General features: G+C 40.5%; 1 protein-coding gene across 1 annotated transcript in view; it reads left to right on the forward strand.

Moving 5' to 3' along the window:
- LOC309698503 (dolichyl-diphosphooligosaccharide--protein glycosyltransferase subunit STT3B) overlaps nt 1–24,085 on the forward strand; it is a 102,578-nt gene that overhangs the window by 31,486 nt on the left and 47,007 nt on the right. The window contains exons 2-3 of the mRNA XM_082520994.1: nt 11,798–11,906; nt 22,580–22,867. Coding sequence (XP_082377120.1) covers nt 11,798–11,906; nt 22,580–22,867 — 397 coding nt within the window. The remainder of the gene's footprint in view (nt 1–11,797; nt 11,907–22,579; nt 22,868–24,085) is intronic.

Raw genomic sequence — 24,085 nt, forward strand, 5'->3', positions numbered from 1 at the left:
CAGTCCTGCTGTTGTAAATTATTTTTCCACAAGGTTTATCATAAATATTTGTTGTAAATGGTTGAGTCACAGAGGCTTTGTTTGCTCAACCAAATGTTCAGACCATCAGTTAAACAAGCGGTGCTATGTTATCAATTAAACTGAGGGTTAAGCTTGTCTTGACCTTGGTGTGTCTTCCTAATGTCTATGTTGGCCTCATTGGATTCAGTTGACCAAGCACATTCTTCTTCATCCTATCACAAAGATCATGCTGAGAGATTGCATTGTGTAGATTGCTAACTTCATTCAAGGTGTTTAACTTAAAATGCAGGAATCTATGGAGTGTGAAATGAATCTATGTACCAAACCTTCGTCTTAAATTTCTCAGACCTCGGCAACCCTGCGCTCTCCACAGGTAGAATCAGCAGCAGGCCTTCACCTCATGCATGAAGGCTGAATGCTTACCATTTTGTCCGTCTACCCAGTTCTGGCCATTATGCTTTATATTCATGAGCTGGAGAGACTGTACCATGATACAGGGGCAGCTCTTGTGGAGTAGAGCAGCTTGTCGATGTGCCCAAATGTCCAAGTGGTGTTGGGCAAGATGTTGATTTCCAGATTACCTCGATGCATCTATCCGTTTGTGAAATGGTTTGTTGTACAATTAGGATTATACATCTTCATGCTGAGATTTAGTTAAAATTTTGCTCATTTAGCTGAAGGGCAATGAGCTCAGAAGAATCAGTACTTCTAGAGTTTGTCAGAATTTAGAAAAACGTTTTTCGTGGGTTCCAGTGCTCAGGCACAACTTTTACTTTGAAGATGAATGCTCTTATTTCTGGTTTGCATCACAATTTAAATACTTTAACTAATATTTTGCAACTAGTTTGAGTCTTTGCGGACAAGTTGGAGTCTTCATCTGATATCCACCAAAGCAATCACAGGATTTTCAGTGAAGCACTGTGTGCTGGCAGAAACCATTCGTTCGACCACCAGTCAGCAAGACACAATTTTCTATGAGGTCACTGACTAGTCTCTAGTCTGTCATAACTGGGAACTAGCGATTGATTTCACAGCGACTGCCAGTAACCAGTTGCAATCAGTCATTTGCCCCCAGCGATGGGTGTTTGCCAGGCAGTCATTAAATGGTCAATAGGCCTGTGTAACGGGAGTCTAATGGGTCTTCACCGAAGTCATGGCGAAGGTCATATCGGCCGTTTTACAGGCACTTTTCTGTTTTCACAAGAATCATCATTTCAGTGAAGCAAGATCAATTTGTGCCAGATAGAAATGTTTGCAATCCTTGTTGACTTCTTGGTTAATTAGTCAGTTAATTGCTGTTAGTTTGTGCAGTATAGGGTTAGGGACTATGCGACTATCTTGTTGACATCTTGGTTATTAAATGATCTCCTGAACTAATTGTAATATAAGTATATTGCAGAAATTATTATACAGAATATGCATAAATTTGAAAGGTGTCCAGAGCCATTTTTGTTTTCATGAAATCATATTTAGTTTTAATAATCCAGCACATTAGAGATGATTTTGCTTTCGACAGGTTTTCATTTGAATAGTTTGGTTAATTCTTATTAAAAACCTCTTAACTACTTTGTTTGCTCCAGACACCATTAATTAAAAAAAAAAAATCAATTAAGGCTTTATTTGACCAGTAACCACAAGAGACCTAAATTGGATTTCATAATAAGTTTGAGATTTAACTTCCCCATGCTTTTGTTTTTCATCAATTCTTTTTTCTTTTCTTTTTCTTTTTTTTTAAATTAAAAAGTTTAAGCAATCATCTCAGCACGTGTACACACAAATGGTGTGTTGGCTTCTTGCTTCAGACTTGCTTTGCCTGCAGTCACCTGTGTATCCCCGACTGCTTTGATAATTTACTTTCAGCGACTCTCATTGTTGTCTTTTAGCTCAGCTAAGCATCTCGTCGTACCTTGCCAAGAATATGACACAATTTAAGATTGATTGTCCTATTAGGCCCATAAGGTATTAAAAGCCTGTGTCTTTGTGATGGGTAGGCATTGCCAGCCTGCGCACGGTTGTGAGTAGCAGTCTAAATGTGTGTGAAAAGATAATTGGGATGTCAATAGCTGGGACTCTTGAAGTCTGATGTCAGGAGAATGTAGACCTCAGTGGCTAACTCCATCAAATAACTGCATTTTACACAAAAAAGAGCGCATCCAAACAGTGAAGCTCGAGCCACAAGCTTTCTTACATATTTGTTGTTATAGAAAGAGACACCACATTGATGTATTCACACAACAGCACCTAGTCAAAGAAAAGTCTTTATGAGACTGCTCTATTTCAGAGCTGAATAACTCTGCTCCCCACAGCCTTTTTTATAACCGAACAAACTGAGAATTTTTATTATGACTGTCAAAATGTGGAGGTATTGGAGCAAATAAATAGTGCTGTGTGTCAGATGGATCCCAGTTAGAGCTGGAGCATAGTAATGTCTATTTAAGGTTGTCACTGATGATCTAAGATGGAAAATTCAACTTTAGCTTTGATTCATTAGTTTGAGCGGACACTAATTTGGCTTTTTGCATACTGCCATGATGTTACATCTCTCAAGATGCGAGAAAGCAAAACTATGAGGTTGGCTCATCCAGCCAGCTTCCTTTTTTTATTTTAATTAAATCATTTTTAAACCGCTTATCCAGTTTAGGGTTCCTATAGGGTGGCAGGGCTAACACAAAGACAGTCAACCATTTGTACTTGGATTCACACCTAGAGCCAAGTTAGTTCATTTAACATGCATGTCTTTGGACTCTGAACATTACGGTTTTCACCCAGAGGTTGTTTCTCTTGAGGGTTTTAACACAGCTGTACCCATTTTTGGGTACTGTCTCTCTAAGTTTCCATCATGTGTATGGAGTCGAATTCCACAGTCTTTGAACTGCAGTGTGCAACAGTAGTCTTGTTCTGCTCTGTAGCCTCTGTGAGCTGCAGAGCTGGTTCTGCCTTGTGTGTCCCCGCTTCCCTCTGTCGCTCCAGAGCAGGACAAGGACCACTCTCGCCAATTTCAGACCAAGATGGTGGAGTCAAACCATGGGACAAGACACTCCAAGATCACTGACGTCATCATATAAAAGTATCATATCCCTGTTATAGTAATGCAATGTGTTCACCTTCCTTAGCATGCACAACAACATGACAAGTCCTGATGCGTCTGACGGCGAAATTTGCGTGTCAGCTACGGATTACAATTTGGTACCTAAAAAGTGTGCTACATCGACAACCTCCAACAGAACACAGTATTTTTGCAAAATATGTGAGGAAACTTTGTTTCCAAATTTAACAGGAAGTCTTGTCTCACTACTTGAGGCAAAAACACACCGAGTAAAACCAAGCGACAAAGGGGACTTACAGCAGCTGGTGATGTGACCCAAATGTAATCAAATGACTCCACCGAGCATCACTGGAGCACTTCACTCTATATGTCAGGAAGATGGAAATTACTCTTGCAGGTACTAGTGGAAAAGCAGGGCTGTGAGGAGCTGGTTTAAAAGCCCGACTGGAGATGCAACATCCCAGGTTTATTATTTTTTCTTTCAATTTTATTATGGGATAATATTGTGCAGCTCCTGAAGAGTTACAAGGTTGTGTTACTTTAGTTATTGTTGAACAAAAATGTCAAGCCTTTATTTTATGCTATTTATTTATAGTATAAAATTAGATTTACTTACTGCTTAGAAATGCTCCTGCCTGCGAGCTGCAAGCAGTGATAACACATTCAGGATTTTATTTTTTTCTGTGTCCTTGTAGATTCCGTTAGCGCAAATCTTTCTTGAAGCACTTGTATAAATTTGAGACTGCATGACCTACGCCTAGTTAGCAACTGAACTTTCAAAATAACATTCAGAGAGATTGCTTATACATCTCATTGTCATTATCCCAGATAGAAGGGTAAAATATACTCGGGCTTCCCAATCAAGAGAGGTCTCTGTGGAATATTGGGTTCATTTACTGATGCAGGTCTGTACCATAATAGTTTTATTTATCAGCACAAGTAAAACAGTCACTCACTGCTTTCTTGATTCAAGCATACATTTTATGTGCATGCGTAAATATATTTTTAAGTGGGTACAGCCTGCAGGTTGACTGATGAGCAGATTGGCATGAAATGATCAATATTTTCTAACAGAAAGCTAACAGCCTTTGGACTCAGTCTGTTGTGATTATAAAATGTATGCATTAGCATATATTTCAGCAATATGTGTCATGTTTCATTTATTCAATATGTGGCCCTTTGCTTGCTGTATCATAGTCAGTCTGGCCTGCTGAGAAAATGTGTTGCTCATTCCCGGTAAGGATTGTTACATATGCCCCTTCTGTGATTCTACTAATTGCATTTTTGACCATGCTGAATGTGCTAAATGCTAAATATTCTTAATTTAAATGAAGTCTGGAAGATATGATAGACTTGTTATGTTTTAGCTGTGCTGGATGAGCGTTTAATATGTAAAAATCTTTTGGGTGGAGTTCAATTTTAATGTAATGCCTCATTTCCTGTAGCATTAGGATTAAATGGCTCTTACTGGACCTCTTCATCTCAGACGATGAGCTGTGCACGCTGGGTTAAATTGGGGGTGGGGGGTGTCTCCTCTGCAGTGTCAGCAAGTGTTAACTTATTGAAATTAAGATAATTATATTTTTTACCTGTTTGGAGACTTGGAAATGGTTGACCTAGCAGAATAATTAGCTGCACATTTGTTGTTTATCTCATAATATTTTTAATGTTTCCTCTTTTCTTTTTTTCTGCTCTGGTTCGTGCAAACATGATCAACTGAGTCGGTGCTTCAGTCAACCTACTGCACTCACTGCTTGTCTAAGCAGAATTTCACATTGACAAAGTAATTTTTCAAGGAACATATGCACATATTGCTGTCATGCATTCAGAAAATAATCTTCATTGCGTTATTTGTATTAATCTAATCCTTAATTAACCTCACCTGAACGTGTGTCTTTGTTAAAACCCAACCTTCACACTTCACATGGGAAGGTCCCATAATATGCATAAAACTGTTCTATTCAATTGTGGAGAAAACTCCAACAATCAAATGACCTCCTCTGAGCAAGCACTTTGACGAGAGCAGGAAGGAAAAAAACTCCCTTTTAACTGGTGTAATTGGAAGTTTGGTAGTTTGATATCTGGCTTTTCTTGCTGACATGGGTGCCTGTGTCGTGCCAACCACCCCACTCACTACACCACTTTGCAATGTGTCTTTTGTTCCATCAACTGGTTGCAGCAGACCCCCCACCTTCAAAAATGATCAACAAGTGCTTGCTCAAAGGGAGTCATGTGATTGTTGGGGTTTTCTGCATATTATTGTGCGGTCTTTAACATACAATATAATTCACCTTGAGGAAAATGTTGTGATTTGGTGCTATATATATTTAAAAAAAAATTAATTGAAGTTGCTTTTCATTAGAAAAAGTGTGGGCTTGTTTGTGACTGATAGAATACAGTGTAACAATAAAACTTCAAAATGTAATCAATTCATATGTGACATTCACACGCCAAATGTTGAATGTGAATGTTGGATTAAAAAGTGCTTGAGCACAGAAAAAACACTTGTGGTGAATGTGTGGTTTAGTTAAATGCTGCTGAAGGCTCAATTAGAGTATTGAAGTAAATACCAGTCGATTTAAGTTGAGCCACTGCATGTTTAAGCATTGTGTAATTTTGTGTTCTTATATCACTGGCTATTAAAGGTGGCTCATGTGTATTGTTAGCCCACTCTTACTGTTAACAGATATAAAGTATAAGGAGTTAGTAGACTTGACATTAGCTGTTTCCTTCTGCTTGCACGCACTCTTTACAGTAGGCTAAATCATTCATCACACTCTCTGGATGTTTGTAGACTTATGCAGCTTTGCTGTTCCAATATTGGCACAGAGTTCACTTGTGTTTTGGGTGGATAGTTCTATCCACTGCTGGGTCTAAGAGTTTGAACAATGAAGAGATATCACTAGTGGCCAGGATGCTTCATCTTGTCAGGTGATGGCAGGACCAGTAGACACCATTAAAGCTTTGGCAACAATCCAGTCAGCCAGTTAGTGTGACCTTTCCCACCAGTACTGAGTCATTAGTTTTTGGGACAGTTGGACAAAGTGTGCAGTGTGACTGAAAACTCACTGTTATCCAATTCTGTGGTAATCCAACCAGAAAATCCTATTTTGGGGATATTGGAAGGCAAGTTTTTGTGGGCTGTTGATAGCTGTAATCCTGTTCTTCAAATGGCCCGTCTAAGGTTGCTAAAAGAGGCGAATGCACTGTTGCCTAAGAAAACGTGCCCTTAGTCAAAGTATAATTAAATGGCAAAAAATATGATCATTTTGATAACTCAGGTTTTTGACCCTGATCAGGTAGTCACATGTATCACAAAGGTACATATTACATAAGTATAGAAATTGTTAGCCCAGGGAGAGTTTTCAAATGGACATTAGCTGAGCCAGTGAACAGCTATTCACTCCTTGGTTTTAGTTGTGTTCCTGATTAAAATCTTTAGATTCTAGACATTTGAATGATGAGAAATTTTTATTCTCATTCCACAGTACTCTGCAGAGGTCTTGAGCCACCCATCATTTCTTCATATTTGCTAGAAAAATGGGAAATAGGTGCAGCAATTTATTGGAACACATGCAAACTGGCAAGTTAATATTTGGGGTGTTGGCGCCTCAAGATGATCTCACACTGCTTTAATAATGTTGGGTTCGGTCTGGGGAGGCCAGTCCATGAGTATTGTTGTTTGTTTGTTTTTTGTTTGTTTTTTTTGCTGTTTTTTCTATCCAAATATGCTTTTACTACATTAGTTGTGTGTTTGGAGCTATTGTCATGCTGAAAAATGAGGCCATTGCCAGTGAAATATTTTCCATATAATTATTGGTATTTTTTTCTGTCTTCATAAGTCTATAGATTTTGGCAAGATTCCAACACCACTGGCTAAAATGCAGTAATAAACCACCACAGAGCCTCCACTGTGCTTTACTGATGGCTGTTTTCCTCCCCTGAGGAGAACTGAAGGGTTTTTTTTGCTAATGTGTCTTTGAGAATTACCTTGTTGGTGGAAAAATACTATTTTTATGTCTGTCAACCTGTAAATTCAGTTTAAGAAACTGGCCTATTTTTATTCCTTTCTTTTGCTGCTAGTTACAAAGAGCAAAAAGAGGATTTAAAATTGTTTCTTTGCTTTGTCTGTTATGTGTAGAGCAGCTCATCCATAGTTAGGTGCCTTTTTATGCTTGAATGTTAGTGGCGTAACAATCTTCTGCCTCTCCGGGATGTTCTTTTTATAATAATCATTATAATCATGTTGCTAATTAACCTTATTAGCTGTGAGATTTCCACTAGCTGTCTTTAGTTCCCCGTGTACCTACTTTTTAAAATCATATTGGTGGCATGCACTAAAGTTTTCTATGTAATATATATACATGTATATTTTTAAATAGAAAGCAATGTTTGTGGCAATGTATCTCTGTACTCTATGCCGTAGCCTGATGCAGAACTCAAAGATGTGTAGGGTAGCAATATGCAGTGCAAACCCAGTAAGTTGATTAGCACAAGGATAATATCACTGTGAAACAAAATGCAATGGGATGTAATTGTATCAGGTTCATTACGCTGGTGTAGATGTTTTTCTCATTCTTATAGCTCTGTCAGTCCGTGTATAGATTTACAGTCTGTCCTCGAGTCTTTTCTCTGTTCTGCATTTCAGTAAAAATAACAGTCCAGTTTCACTTGAGGTTGCAGAGCAGCACAGAGACATCAGCTCACAATGCAAACAGCAACACCGTACCCTGTGACAGGGACTCTGCACAGAACTCTAATTTCTGCTTTAAGAGACGTGGCCTTACAAAACGACAATAACAGGGTCACCCTGACGATGGTCAACAACGCTCGACTGCCGGATACCTCACTGTGTGAAGCTTATTTTGTTTGCGCTTGTTTGCCTTCTTGGTCCATAAACAGTTTCATCATTTACACGTTGTTCACAGAGGTTGTTAATTAGTCAAGGTGGCGATTAGAACCAACGACCATTCAGACACTCACCAGAATATGGACGAGTGGGGAAAAGCCAATGATGCATCTGATTATGCAGTTGATGCTGAATGAGGCATTACTAGTTTATAAACAGGAAGGGAGCCCACTTAGTCATGCTGCTGCTGATGGCACAGCCTCAACAGGAAACTGGTAATCAGTGAAACGGACCTTGATTAAAATAAATGACGGTGCTTGCAGGAGTCCCCCTGTGATATCAAGTGCATAAATATCCCACTTCTATTTTTATTTTTGCTTTCAGATATTATCTGCGGAGTTTATATAAGAGTTGTTCTGCAGATATGAATCCAGGATTTTTTTAAATTTATGTTCTTTAAATGGTGTTATTAGAGGTGTGCTGCTTTCCTTGAAGCGTACTTGCTGGTTTTCAGAGGTGCTGCAGTACAATCACTAGTCATTCGTGTGCTTTGTGGGCCTGAAAACCATATTGGCAGCTATGCATTAAATTGCTAATGTGCCTGGCAGAGCTACATTATCCGCCCCGTCAAAGTGACAAGGGCAGAGGTAGAGCGCTCCCTTCAGCTGTGCATGAGATCTTTGGAAAATGGGTTGTGTGGATATGGTGTGGCAGTGCGCAAAGTTGTCTTTTTAAAGGCTTTCTTTGAATTTGCCGTGTTTCCGCCTCGCTGCTTTGACAGCTGCAGAACAATGAGGTCGGATTGGCTGGCCAGTTTCACAGCACCTACATTCAGTCTCTCTGTGGTCAAACTCGCACACCTGGCTGCTTCTGTAGTTATTTTTTTCCCTTTTTTACTTCGTAACATTGAGCTTCTTTCCACGCCTCAGCATGCAATGAAATATTTGTATTGAAAGAACTGGACATTTAAACATATGAAACAATTGCTAGACTTTAATTGACAGGACCTAATCTTGTATGGGGGGTTTTGTAGCAGAAAAACTGTAAAGCAGTAGCTCTTTTTTCTCCTTTCCTGTGTGACTCCTGTGTTCCAGCTGGATGGTTTGTTTGTCCCAGTCTGTTCTCTGCCCAGATTCAGACTCTCGGGCCTCAGGTTGTTGAGTAATGTGATTGCCTGAGGAGCCCCAAGGATAAACACTCATGTCAGCTTCTTTATAGCTTTTCAAGATCACTTTAAGAGGCACAATGCCTGTGAGTGTTTGCCTGTTGTTTCATCCGTCGCATAGAGAATATTGCTCTTCTAATTTATGATCATTCTGTTCGTCTTGACTTATCAATATGGTTAGTAACTGTTGTCATAGAGAATGAAACACAAAAATAAAAATCCTGGGATCTGTTGACTTTTTTTTCAGTATCACCTGTATCCCACAGCATCCCATCATCATGTTGCAACTTCTCCATCAATGAAAGCGTGCTGCATACAAAGACGTCTTCTCAAAACTAACTGAGGGATGGGAATAGAGAAGATGAGAGCAAACCAAGCATCTCGTGACCGTGCAGCAGTTTTAAACTTATTGCATTGATCGTGAGCGTCTCACGCTCCACGACTTTGCAGCTTTTTAATGACATTGCTTGTCATCTCTTAATCTGTCTCACTTGAATACATGGAAACGCAGTTTATGTGATTAACTTTGGAAGCACGCTTATTGATTTAATGACATCCCTAGCCGGCCTGTTCGATTGTGACTGAAAACATGCTGACGATAAATTTGGTCAGTAATTAAACTATTGATTGTTTATCAACAAATATGCATTTATTAAACACATAGGTGTTTTTTGTCGTTTTTCTGTTTGTTTTTAAGCAGAGGATTTTCTTGACCTTTATGAGTTCAAATGAAAGGGGTGGACACTATGAGGGACACAGGGTCGCCTGGTAGAGAGTTGGACCCAGACTAGGAGATGTTTTTGACCATGAGGACCCCTTCCAAAGACAACTGTCGGTCCCTGCCAGCCTGCAACCTCCAACGTGGAACGTCCACAGAGGCATATTGGGGTGAAGAGAGGCACGGCTGGCAGCAGATGGGGAGCTTGATGGAGAGCTGAAGCCAGTAACCACCTGACACCTCAGCCGCTCTGTAGGATGTGGACTGGGTGACAGAGCCTTAGTGGAGACAAAGACTGCTGCAGGAAACCATTATCCTTCCACAGGTTTACCTACGGAAACCTTGTTACGACTCCTATTTTCGTCTGGATTGATCTTGTTGTGCAGAGGCGCTCTTTCAGTCATTTCAGTTACAGAGGAACAAAATGGCGAGTGAGCCTGTGCTTCTAGGGAGGAAAGAGGTGCGCTCCATTCATAACACAAGACAACACGAGAACTTTCTAGCTAAAATTACAGCCGTCTTTGAAAAGACCAGTGTTTAAGGGTTTGTGCCTGTTCGCACTTGAAGAGTGGGGTATGCTGAAGGAAGAAAATGTAGTTGATTGGCTTCGCAGCTGTCGTTGCGCCCGAGACACCTGTGCTTTTTGTGTGTGTGCTTTTTGTGTGTGTGCTTGTTGTGTTTCACTGTTTCTGTTGACACTACTTTAAGGTCAGATGAATTTGATTATAATTGCCTCTTCCAGCAGCTTGCATGTTTCTCTTTTTACAGTTGGAGTATACACTGTTTGCAAATTTATATCAGATACAAGTTCAGTATTTAAGTCTTTTTAAGTGACTTTTAATCCCTGTTTTCTCATTAACGAGTGCCAGTAATAAGGAAGTGATTGCACTGTTGAGTCGGTATTATGGCCTATTATTGTTATTTGTAGCAGATTTAGATGCAGATAAACGTCTCACTGTTTTGCATTGTTAAAATGCCAAGCTTGCCTTCTACTTATACTCTTTTGATTTGTGTTTAAAAAAGAAAAAAAAAACCGCATGCAGCAGGAGCCTCTTTATAGCCTCTAAACTTTGGCATGTATATGCTGCTTTAAGATGCACATAAATGCAAATTTACAGCATCAGCTTGTTGAAACCCCTGAGCCTGCTATTGGTTTGTTGGCTTGTCATATTGTTAGACTTGATGCAATATGAATCAAAGAATTGCTCCAGAGCTTATTAGTCACACAGATGAGGCTGCTGTGTCCTCTGTGATATACATTTGTCTAATAATAGTCCTTTAGTGAGCTGCTGAGGTTTGCTATAGGATCTCTATAGATGAATTATGTTACATGAGCCTTTGAACATACTCGGCCTACATTAATGAGCTCGGTGGCAAAAGAAGCTGCCTCTGAAAATTTACTGAACACTTGCTTCGTTCTCTTTGGCAGCTTTCTTCTCAGCACTGTCAGCTCTTTGGTTCTGCTGCTTGACGCCGTTCCAACCCCCTCGGCTTACCACGGCTACAGTGTGAATCGAAGCCTGTTTGGAGTAATATTCCTTATATTTATTCTTAGTTTCCCCCCCTTTGGTCATTATTTCTCTGTTCTAATACCAGACCTATTTTACGTCTTCGTCAGCTCAGCCTGAAATTGGAACTATTTGTACAATAAGCAGGCTTTTGTTCTGAAAATGCCACCGTATGTATGAAAGCCCTTCATCGCAACCTTTTTCCTTTTTTAAATCAGCGACTGACCTGAGCTGTTGGCGATAGCACAAAGGCTCACGTTGTGAATGGAAGCGTCATCTTCCATGTTTCAAAAAAGAAAAACTCAGCAGCTTATCCATTCGTACCGCCTTCAGAAAATCTGTAAATAATCTATTCGTTCCTAGAGATGAGTCTTTGTTGTTCCCCTTCTCAAAATTGGCCTACAAATGAAAATAGATCTTTATTCTATCTGTGTGGTTGTTTCTTTGCCTTACACGAAGTAATCCCTATTATTTTTCTGCATCTCTACAGGTTCAACTACAGATCAACACACCATCTCACCACCAATGGCTTCTATGAGTTCCTCAATTGGTTCGATGAAAGGGCGTGGTACCCCTTGGGGAGGATCGTGGGTGGCACAGTAAGTTTATCCTCAAAATGCAGCTCCATTTGTTACATATTTGTTCATCAATTTTCCATTTCCAGTTTAGAGAACTAGAGATTTAAATCTTGTTAATAAGGTGCCCATAAGAGCCACAAGTATCTCTACTGATCCGATTTCTAAATGGCCTATTCAGCTTTGGAGCTACAAAGCTGATGGAGCCTATCCCATCTTGCATACACATCTTGGGTACACACTGGATCTGTCAACAGCCCCCCCACACAGTCTCACATCCTCACCTACAGTCAATTTTGAATCATAATTTAACCTAAAAAGTATGGCTGTGGGGAAACTCCACACAGGAGTACCACAGGCTCACAAAATTTTAAGAAAATATGTTTTGTGATTAAAAAAAAAAAATAATAATAATAGAGAGAACCTGAGCAACACTGACTTGGATAATGACCTCTGTGTATGTGTATGGGGAACAGTCAGTGTTTAGAAAAACCATGGTGCCCTCAGCCTACATCAGAATCATAATACTCTGGATACTTTACCTTTTTGGGCCATTCTGTTAACCACAGATTGGTTGTGTGGGAAAATCTCAATAGATCAGCCCTTTCTGAAACACTCGAACCAACCTGGCTGACACCTACGACCGTATCCAATCCAGCATTACTTACATCGCCTTTCTTCCCTCATTCTGATGCTCGATTTGAACTTCAGCAGGCCTTATTGGTCATGTCTACATGCATAAATGCACTGAGTTGCTATCACGTGACTGGTTGATTACATATGTGTCTATGAAGTAGTTGTACAGCTCTACCCCAGTGAGAGTGTGTATCAGAAAAGACTAAAAAGCGATCATTATTTCCAACCACGACTTTTCCCAGCTGAAGGTCAATCATCTGCATATTGCTTTAGGTGTTTGATGTAAAACACAGAGGCAAGCGTTTACATTTCCGAAGGCCGAACATTTGCTGTGCTTGAAATTGACCCCAAGGATAACCTTTCTAAATAGTTGCCTTTTCCCCCTCAATTTTCTGTTGTTTTACTAAATCAGCTCAGACAAATGTTTCATCCTCTTTGTGTTTCCACCAAAGTGTTGCCTTGTCTCCGCATCTCTTTTATTTTAATGGCTGATTTAAATTCAGCCTGTAGTTTCCAGTTTGGTCACTTGAGCATTGAGGCACTACATTTTGCTGAATGTGTCTTGCAGTTTGTTTAATCAGACAGTGACCTCAAGTGTGAACGAGCTCGCTCTGCATCAGACTAAAAGGGGTTGAGATAAGTGTCAGCAACTAACGCTGAGGCCATGGCACTATATTAGATTGCTCCCTTTCAACTTGGGAGCAACTTTCTGGCCCATGTGTGACACAGTGAAGTTGTATTCATGAAGGATGAGCCTGATACTGAGAGTCAAATTGGTCCTGAAAGAATAGATTTACACTACTTTAATGAGTCTTCTAATATTAAGGATAAGGTTGAAGAAAGCTTTTAGTGTTTAGAGTCTGCCTTGCAAAAAATCTCAGGGCAACGGGACATAAGCTAGAGGAATTCTGCATCGTACATAGCCTGGAAATAGTACGCTTGATGCCGCAATGTCCTGATTTTTAAAAAGACTGAGATATATTTGCATTGCATGACCCTGACCTGGTTTGGTGGCAGAACACACAGAGGCTCACACATAGGTCGACCAGCACATCGAGATGCCCATTTGATCCTGTCGGCACACAAGGTTCAATACAGGGATAAAAACAAACACAAGCTTACTACATACAAGAACAAAGAAGGCCTGCCTACATGCAGTGTGGAGAAGTATTTCGAGGGTACTAAAGTCAGGCTTGGCAGATCAAGGATGCCATAGAGCCCCATAAGCCTCCATCAAAGAGCATGGATTTAAGTCACAATCCAGGAACAACAGTTAACCGTTAACTTGACTGATTCCCCTCAGCTGCCGTGCCCTCCCCACTGACCAGCAACATGATTACAATAAAATATTGAACTTTTTCGGTGAAAAATGGGACATGATGATTCTACAAAATGTGTCTCCCATTTCCCTGATTCCCTCATCTCCCAGCCTCATCTTCTCACCCCTCTATCCTGTGAACAGTGACGTCTATGTGAGTTAAATACCTTTGGCCTTTCCATCTCCCTTTCCTCCTTAACGTCCCCACCTGCTGTTTGTTCTCTCAACCAAGCTTCATGGACATACTAGGGTTATACTCTGAGCTATAATTGCTCTAGCTAATGGTGCATCAGGACTACAGAATCTAGGTACTCAGTGCCAGATAAATGTGGAAATGAATTCTTACCTCGATTACTAGTTCAGGTAAAACGCTGAGCTAGAGCCTGACCCTTGGAGCCTGTAGTGCGACTCCTGTCTCTTTCCCTCTGATTAGGGAGTTCCTGCACATAGCCGATACAACGAGGCATGTTAATGCTGTGCATTTATTCACATTTCTGTTATTGTAGTACCAAACAACGTCCAGGGCTGGAGCTGGAAGACATTCTACATACTGATATTTGAATATAGTTTTCACTCCTGCACAAGCAATCCAAGGAATTATACATCCCAAACCTATCCATCAGGATTCATCTGTCATAAGTAATTACCATCAGATTCTGGTAATTGCACATGACAAGCCTAGCCTGTAATAATGGATGCTCTGCTTCTGTTTCAGTACATGGACGCTTGGGCTAAGCCGTGTACCCAGAGGGTGGAAGCTGAAACTCATGAAAATTAATTTAAGACTGTACGCCTTCCAGTTCAGATTACTCGTCTAATCATGACATTAACAAGATTCCCGGACTGTACATTGCATTATCTTCAGCATAAATATCAGTGCACACAGAGCTGAGGTTCTTCTTCTGCACATTTGGAATATATTGATGGCGTATGAGTCAAAACGGGAAATGATCGTAGAGTAATTCACACGCTGCAGTCTCCTTTCTGCTCAATGTAGTTTCACTGAAGATTCATTTCATTTTCCAGTTGGACATTACTTTAAATATTTTAATGTTCTCAGCAGACTAAAGCAATTTGCAAAGGGAGAACATACATGGGCTTGAGCAGTATCACAGCTGGAGATTAGAAGTTGGCAGACAGGTGGTGCATTTCATGAGTGCTTTATAACTTCATTTCTGGTATACTTCTATTTGTCATTTGTTTTATTAATATTAGGCTTGTTCCAAATGTCGATGTTCCCCCATTAAACAAACAAACAAAACCCTAACATTTAAATCATAAGAATAGAATTAAGGTCAGTTTGATTTCTAACCGTTGTATTATGTAGGACATAAGTATGACAAATCTAGCCTAACTAAAACACACAGGCTCAAGCTGATACAAAATCCTGCCTGTGTTTCTGAACTTTTCTTGGAAGTGTTGTGCTGAGTGGTTATGAAGAGTCACTGCAGCCATTTCAGCAAGTATAATTTGTGGAGCGATTGTGCTGGGGCCTAAGGTATGTGTTGCACTGTCTGCAATTACAGAGGTCATGTAGTACTTGCGGCGTTATTATTTTGAGCATCGTCTGTAGATGATTTTTACTTCATACCTTTTTCTTCTTCTTTTATTTGACATTTTTAAAATGCCTGATTCTGGATCCCCAGGGATGATACTTATACCACTGGAATGAATTCACATAAAGCATGCTGGAACTAATATGCAGCTTCACAAAGTGCTTTGGCAACCAAATTAATTAATCTGACTGGAAGAAAAATGTTAAAGAGTAAAACATGCACTGCAGCGGAATGGCTGTGGCATCGCAAAAAGTAGAGATATTGTATTTCTTTTTTTTAATCATTGTCAACAAATCCCTTGAAAATGCAGAAATGGATAATGAATTCATCCTTCCAGCAAGATCTGTGTGTAAGCCAAGGCTTGATATAGCATATTTCTCTGTGCCATAGCGCTTCATTTGCCCCCAAACTGTGTCACTGTCAGTGAGCCACACTGTTGCACTACATAAATGACACGTTGCTTCCTCACCATGAACATTAGCATTGTGTTTTGTTTTAAGTCAGTCTCTTATGCATGGTCTTGCTGATGTAAATACTCACTAGCTTACCAGATGCATACTAATCCCCTGTTTGTTAAAATGCCCAGATATCCCAGGGCATCACTGTGGCTCCCTTTGAGATTTACATGCTCGGTCTACACAAAACAGTCCACTGTAACCCACAGTGGACTTTTGGAAAACGTTTAGTGGCAGATGGCAGGTGACATTTCCCCTTATAAGACACATCCATTTCTTTAGCAGATGGGTGGGTCATTTAATTGGCCACACTAAATGCAAATGTCTCCGTATCACATGTAAATGTGCAGAGTCTAGGAGTTGATGCGTAGGAATTGATGCATCTGATAGAACTATGGCCCTTTAGCAACTAGAAATATTTGACCTATTTTTTTTTTTTTTTTAATTACAAAAAAATAGATGAAGGAAAATGAAAAAACTAACTGGATCAGACTTTACAGGAATGCAAATAGCATAACAAGCATGATTATGACCTTTTCTCCAAAGTGTCTGAATAAGAGAGAGCAATCTGAAAGCTAAGGAAATGCAAATTTAAGCACATTTGAGATTGCATTAAAATAACTGAAAAATAACAAATTATTCTTGATTATTATTTTATTGCTTAGAGAGACAAATGGGTTCATTAAGGGCTGAGATTACATCAGGGATCGACTCTGAGCTGTTGCTTGCTTGCAGTGGTGATAGACAGATGAGGTCAGGCAGGAGTCTCTGTGGTCTGTGATGTTTGCAGATGACATTGGTATCTGTAGGGAGAGTGGGGAGCAGGTGAAAGAGTCTGAAGAGGTGGAGGTATGCTCTGGAGAGACATAGAAAGGAAGTCAGTAGGTGGAAGACAAAATACATGTCTGTAAAGTAGAGTAAGACAGGAAGGTGATGATGCAAGGAGTAGAGGAAGTGACGTAGATGAGTTTATATACCCCGGGGAGTGGACCGTGCACAAGTGGAGTGGTGGGTAGAGACCTGTGTCAGGAGTGTTTTGGAGTTGTAAGAGAAGAATAGTGGCTAAAGGAAAGGTAAACAAGATGAAAGTGGGAGCACGTATGGTGTATGATTTGGAGACAGTGGCACTGACAAAAGATGGGAAGTAGAGCTGGAGGTGCCAGAGTGGCACTAAGAGAAACAAGACTGGAAATGAGAAGGTTAAGAGGTTCGCAGACATGCACACTGGAGGGCTAGTGGGGAATTGTACAAAGGGTGTTGAATATGGAGCTACCAGGGAGAAAGACGAGAGGAAGACCGCAGATGTAGGGGAGGAGGTTTGGTGTGACAGTACATGCTGGAGAGAGGGGGAGAGGGAGGCAAATAATCTGCTGTGGCGACCCCTAAAGGGAGCAGTCAAAAGAAGATTGCAGTGTCAAACAGCAGCTTCACAGTTGGAAGCGGAGGTGGGATTTGTCAACATTTATATATAGAGAGCGACTGTTCAACACTAAAAGTCGGCTGCAAACAGTGCCTTGCTCAAGGGCACAGCGATGGCAGTTGCTGGAGTAACAGAGAGGCGCTCGCTTATTTGGTGTGTAGGTTTATGGTGAAAATCCCACTTGTTTGCATGACTGAGCGAGATAATTTTATGAACACAGACAGGCTTCAGGGAAGGAGGGCATTTACTTTTACTCCCACACTGCTTTTGAAATCATAAAACGAATGTGTGAGAGCTCTTATTTGCATCAAGCCTATGCTTTTAAAACATGCAGGGGTGTGGACAAGTGCTGGGTTCATCTCAGACTGGTGCAGCGAGCCCGTAAATGCAATCAATGGCTGTTGTTTAGGAAACTTGGGAGCGGAGAATGTAATTCAGAATTTTGTGAATTACTAAGTTACACTCTGGCGTCATTTTAAACAGCCAGTCTGGGTTTGACGTTTTTAACAATTATTCTGCTTGCTGTGACCTCTGACGCCAGGTAGGATTCACGAAAACACCTTTGCTAATGTTACATTTGCTCCGTTCGACCTACCTGGGCTCACCTTTCAGTATATACAGCTCACAGTCTCCTCCTCTTCTCATGAGCCTCACTGGCTCGTTATCTTTCATCATATCTTTTCTTCTGCCTGCCTCTGCCTTTCACACATCTACTATGCTTCCAGTCTCATCCTTACACTCCCCTCCACCGCCCTTTATTCAAAATTAGACAGATGATCCTGACAGTCTGCATTAATTGTGTATGGTAGCATTAAGTCTCTAAGCACTGAGACGGGTCAGGCCGTTCGGAAGAAAGATGAGCCGATGTCAGTTAATGTGACAGTTGAGTGCCTTTATGCTCACGCCAGTCCAGCTGCCCTCTCCCTTTTTATTTCCCCCTTTTCACTCCCACCCAGCCTCCACTCCCCAGAGGATGACTGCCAGTTGCTCTTTCTCCTGTGCCACAGATAAGGAAGGAAGGCTTCTCTAATGTGACAGTCCAGAACAACAGCAGGCTGTCAATCCAATAAACCGCTCTTTGTTGCCGTAATGACAATGACTCAAGTGCGTTTCTGTAACGCCTTTTGACAGTTTTAGTTGATGCTGTTTTCAAAATGAGCAAGCCCCCTTGTGCTTTGTTGAATGCCAGTTTAGAGAAGTGTTGATTAAATTTATGTACAAAGATTTCTTTCAAGCCAGACCTCATTGCTAAATATCCTTGACTATGATGAACAGCTTTAGTCATATTTGAGGGGACCTGGGCCATACGACAGTTTAGAATGGGTAATAATGGACTGTTGTCAAATTCTCAGAGCTATGAGATGAGATGTGGTTGATTTACGCAGATGTAGATTAGCTGGTGTAGGTTGGACTTCTAGGCATTGGCTAATTAGAGACGTGAAGACCTAAGTTTATTAGCAGTAGCGTATGGAGTGGGCCTACAGTGGAAACGCATCAAGGACTACTCGCACGTTAAACATAACCTTTATTTTGCATCTTATTTCAGACGTCCACATTGCACTGCACAAAGCTCTAATTGGATCTGCTCTCATACAGATGAGACAAGGACATTAAGCCTCACCCACTCAGGCCCCATCTTTAATGGTTTTAATAATAACATTCTTGTTGACACCATGTGTGGCAAAACTTGACCCTCGATTTTTCTTTATGCAAGCAAAAATAATTCCTTTTTCCTTTTCATCCCAGTTTTCTAGTGTTTGAATCGACCAAAATGGAGAACAGAGAAAAGGAGATTCTGTGATTTATTAATGATATAATCAACAAATTGATAGCAGAAATAATTGTTCAGACCTTTAAGTGTGCCCAGTGTGATTCAAGGCCAATTCAGTTTAGTTCAATTTAATTTGGTTATTTGCAATTAGCATATTGGTTGAGCTGAATATTTATTTTCGTTGCTGCCCCTGTAATATGTAATAAACAGTGGTGGCTCTGTGGCAGTGCACGCTGGTGTTTGGTGCCTAAATGCCCATCAGTAACTCGTGTTCATCATTAATGGAGCTTGTTAATGGCCACATTACCTCCTGTTAAATCTCGCTGAAGTTTTGACCTAATGAAATGAGAAATGCAGTGCTGTGCAAAAGTCTTGAGCCCATACTCTTTTCTTTGTTTCCAAGGAGCCAGAGGCAATACTTCTGGGCTTTTTGAAGGGCCTTGTAAGTGACCATTTTTAGGGGAATGGGTTGTTTTTGACCTGTGAATCAGTGAAGCTTGAAAAGATACTTTACTCAAAGGATGAAACAGTGTTTTGTACATACACATAATTGACAACTTGGCAAAGAATCAATTTTAAATTGTATCTTTAGGGAGTTTGTTATTAACAGCCTTCTACAAAGGCTGCTATAAAGGGTGTCAGAGGACCTCGTGTCCTTGAAGTCATTGGTCTGTCTGATGTGCTTGTAGTAGTGGAACTCCCACAATTGGTCATGCCAGAGGCTGCTTCCCATAGTGAAATACCGAGGAAGGCTTGAAAGAATCGCTTTAGTTAAATATACAAAGAATCTACAAAATGCCAGAGATCACAGTTTGACAAGTATAAAATCACAGCACAAAAAAAGTATTTTCAAAGAGCTGTTAGTTGAAAGTTTGGCAGTCCAAAAAAACTCTATGGCAGATGAACAGTATGTGAAAGACATGTCCTTAAGAAATGGGGCAAAAAATAATCCAGCAAAGACCTGACGCAGGACCTTTCACTGATCAATCTACCATTCAACGTAGCTTCATCTGAAATGGTCTAAGTGGAAGGTCGGCTGTTAGTAAGTCATTCTTAAGGCAGGAAAGCGGGGAGAAAAGGCTGTGGTGTGCCAAATTACACAAGAACTAGATTGGTAACAGGTTTTATGAAGTGATGAATCCAAATTATTAGTATGTACAGAGAAGGTCAGGACTAACAAGGAATGTTTATAGCTGCCTATAAAACACGGTGGAGCTCTTCCATGGTCTTTAGCTGCAATTCAGCCAGTGATGTTGGATTTTTTTCAAAGTTAATGGAATTCTGAATGTAGAAAAGTATGATCAGATTTCAATCCACCATACAGTAGCACATTGCCAATGCAGAAAAAAGCATACCTGGATAGACGAACACAAAATTGATTAGTATCAGTCATGGATTGGCCTCCCCAGAGCCTGAACAACATCATCATCATGACTGAATTGAACAAGGAAAATTATTCCTGAAGACTACTTAAAAAAATTACAAGAAAGCCTGTCAAAGAGTTTGGGCTGCGTTGAAGAATAAAGTTATTCATATTATACAATAAAGTTATCAGATATCGACTTTAAAGCTCGATTAAGTTGTACAAGCTCTATTTCCATGTGTGTTTGCGCATGTTACAATGGACCTATTTCCCATTTTCCTAGAAAAATATAAAGAAATAAGGGGTAGCTCAAGACTTTTATACAGTACTGTACTTTATAGCAGTTGAGATGATGTAGTATTAGATTAGTTAGACAAGCCTGGTCAGTAAGTAGTGTGGTCGCTGCTATCCATGATGGATAACAGTCAGTTCAGTGACCTCCTCTCCAACACAGCTTCAGAAGTGTACGGTTTACGGCCAATCACAGAGCCAGCCTTCATAATCAGTTTATCTAGTCTGTTGCTGTCATCAGCTCAGACTCTGCTCCCCCCAGCAGACCACAGCAAAGTACGCTGTACTTGCCACAATCGACTGACTGGACAATATCCATCATTTTGCTGCACATATTTAAGGCTCTCAGCTTGTTTAGGTAATAGAACCTGCTCATTGGGTGAGGTAATAGAGCTTTCCTCCCTCTTTTATGCACAGGCTCTGTGTTGGCCTGTTGTTGATATGGATGCCCAGGTACTTGTACTCACCCTATATATCAACATCATGCCACAGAATAGATGTGGGTCATGTAACTGTCCTCTTTCTTCTCTAACTCTTCTAAGTTTTTCCTCTAATGTTTTTATATTACATTACATCCGAGTCCTGAAATGTTATTCACTTGTGACTGAAAAGCTAGTCACACAGCATTTCCAGAACAATCATTGCCCAGACAATTGACTATTGATTACACAAATGATTATATTTTTGTTTTTCTCCTGTGTAAATATTACAGAACATTCACTACAAATCAGTAAAAGTGACAGTTTTCCTAATTGAGCTGCTAAAGCTGTTTCATTTTCCGATCAATACCTGATGATAACCTACACGTCAATTCTCCATATACCCGCTTAACAGCTGGTTCGCACAGCACACGGTCTATAAGATCGACTGTCGTGTGGCGTCTACGTGCGTTCGATGTGGTACGAGCCCACGTTAAATCTTCTCGCAAGCAGCTTAAAATTATTCACGAGTTACGCCTTCCATTTTCCCACAATTTGTCTGAACACACAGCAGACGGAGACGTAGATTTTTGTATGCAGCGCTTAATTAGTGAGAGAATGTGGAAAATGAACACATTAGAGCTGCGATTCACCTCAAGTCATTTAATCTTAAGAGAATTAGCAGCTTTCACTAATACAACGAGTATTCCCACGGCGAGAGGCTCGCACTGAGGGTCGGGGAGGGAGAGGTCACATTTGAACATCTGTTCAATGGGAGACGAGAAAAGCCTGATGCCACCGCCCGTCTATTGGAAGCTATTGGAACCATTTTTAATTTGGCTTCTGATGTTGATTTAATTTTAGTCTTTTGATCAAAATGTGCGTTGTTGTTGTTTTTTTTTTTTTTTTTTTTTTTTTTTTTTGGTAACCTTATTTTTAAGTAAATCCTCTTAAGGGTATTTAGGATACAGTTCTGACTGTCGTCGTTGCGTAAGGTCATCACGACTACAGGTGCTGCTCTCATCTGTCCCAAGGTTTACAGAAAAGCCAATCCATACCTCTCTACTCTCCAGTGATGGAACTAATCAACTCTCTGCACTTTACTTTTCCCTCTCTGTCAACATGGATAACATCAGAATAATGCAGCACATACCTGGTCGTTTCAGGAAAGGCAGTGAGCCTTTGTGAGAGAAATCTGTGTGTTACTCAAGAAATCTGCTTGAGGAAATTAAACCTCTGTTTAAAAAATGTTGGGAGGTTAAGTGTAGTTTTCTTTGGCGCTGGCTAAAATCTCTTTGGTAGGCGCCAAAAATGTGTAAAGGGGGAAAAATAGTCTGACTTAACAGTGTTCCTTTAACTTATGTTACTATAGATGTTGAGGCTTCTCTGTTCTGGTTTTATTTCCTCTTTGCGTTTCTCACAAACTCTTCTTCTGCCTTTTTTTTTTTTTTTAAAAACCTTCCCTCAGGTGTACCCAGGGCTCATGGCGACTGCAGGCCTTATCCACTACGTGCTCAACATGCTCCACATCACCGTCCACATTCGTGATGTGTGCGTCTTTCTTGCGCCTGTGTTCAGCGGCCTGACCGCCATCTCCACCTTCCTGCTAACCCGGGAGCTGTGGAACCAGGGTGCCGGGCTGCTGGCAGCCTGCTTCATCGCCATCGTCCCCGGTTATATCTCTCGCTCCGTCGCCGGCTCCTTTGACAATGAGGGCATCGCCATCTTCGCCCTGCAGTTCACCTACTACCTCTGGGTAAGTTCAGACTTAAAAGTGCCGTAAGGAGGAATCCTATTGTATAGAGGAGACAGTTTGATTCCTCACAAAGAAGTTTAGATTCATGCTCACTCTTTTGGGAGGATTTTACCCACAAAAGTAGCCCCACTTTCAAATCTTACTTTTCATAGATGTTGAATTATTTATCCACAACCTTGAAAGGCATGCTAGGCTTCTTTGTGCACCACGTGAAGCCCCGGAAACGACATGCTGCACCATAAAACCTTCACAATATGATGACCTTTAAGAGTAGAATTGACAAGATCTCCCTTTTAAAGGTTGAATATCTCCTCTCCCAATTTCCTTTCCTTTTTAAAAATGCATGAAATGAACGGAGTGTTTGTTCATAAAGTGGCTAACCTTGTTTTATTTAGTTTTTCCCCCCCCCTGCCTTCAACAATTTATTTATTTTATTTTTTTACTTCAATAAATGCGGCCTATCCTTGAGCTAACAAGGCAGATGAGAAGAGTCTTTTGTTTTGTTTTTTTAAAATACAGCCTGAATGTTTGCAGCAACTGCATTGCAACATATTTTCCACAGCAGGTGGAAGGAAGAAGCTTTTCAAGTTGAAAGATGCCTGAAACAGACTTTACTTTCAGTCTATCCACTCTTTCAGTTGCATCAGCAGCTGCCTTTCAGCCCTGCAGCTTTCTTACTAAGAATGCATCTCGTGTGCCTTTGTATACAAGCGTGTGTTTGTATTTGTCTGTGTGAAAATGAAGAGCTCTGCAAACAGTTTTTATCAGCATTCACTTCTTCCTTGTTATTGCCGTTGACCTTGACAAGTACTGCGGATTTTTTTTCCCTTCTGTATTGAGCTGAGTCTGTTCACTGACTTTTTCCCTGCTTTGCTTAAACTCATCCTAAGATAGAAAAAATTTAATATTTCCAGCTTATTGAAAATGGAAGTAATTGTGTCTTTCTCCATAACTGGGTTTCTCTTGACATTAAAGAGCTGAGCTGAGCTTCTATTGGCCACATAGAAATACAGCTTAAGAGCAGATGATGGAAGAAGTCCATGCAAAAATGATGTTTAAGTAGCAAAAGGTTAAAGGTGCTAACGGTGATGAGAGAGGAAGGGGAAAAAATGCAACAGACACGCCACAAAATTAAATTAAAGTCATGAAAGTGGCATTATGTAGTCCTTGCTATATGCTTCCAACATATCAGACTTGAAATGCATCCCTGTTAGTCAT

This window comes from Aulonocara stuartgranti (genome assembly GCF_965226115.1).
Source record: "Aulonocara stuartgranti genome assembly, chromosome: 22".
Lineage (NCBI taxonomy): Eukaryota > Metazoa > Chordata > Actinopteri > Cichliformes > Cichlidae > Aulonocara > Aulonocara stuartgranti.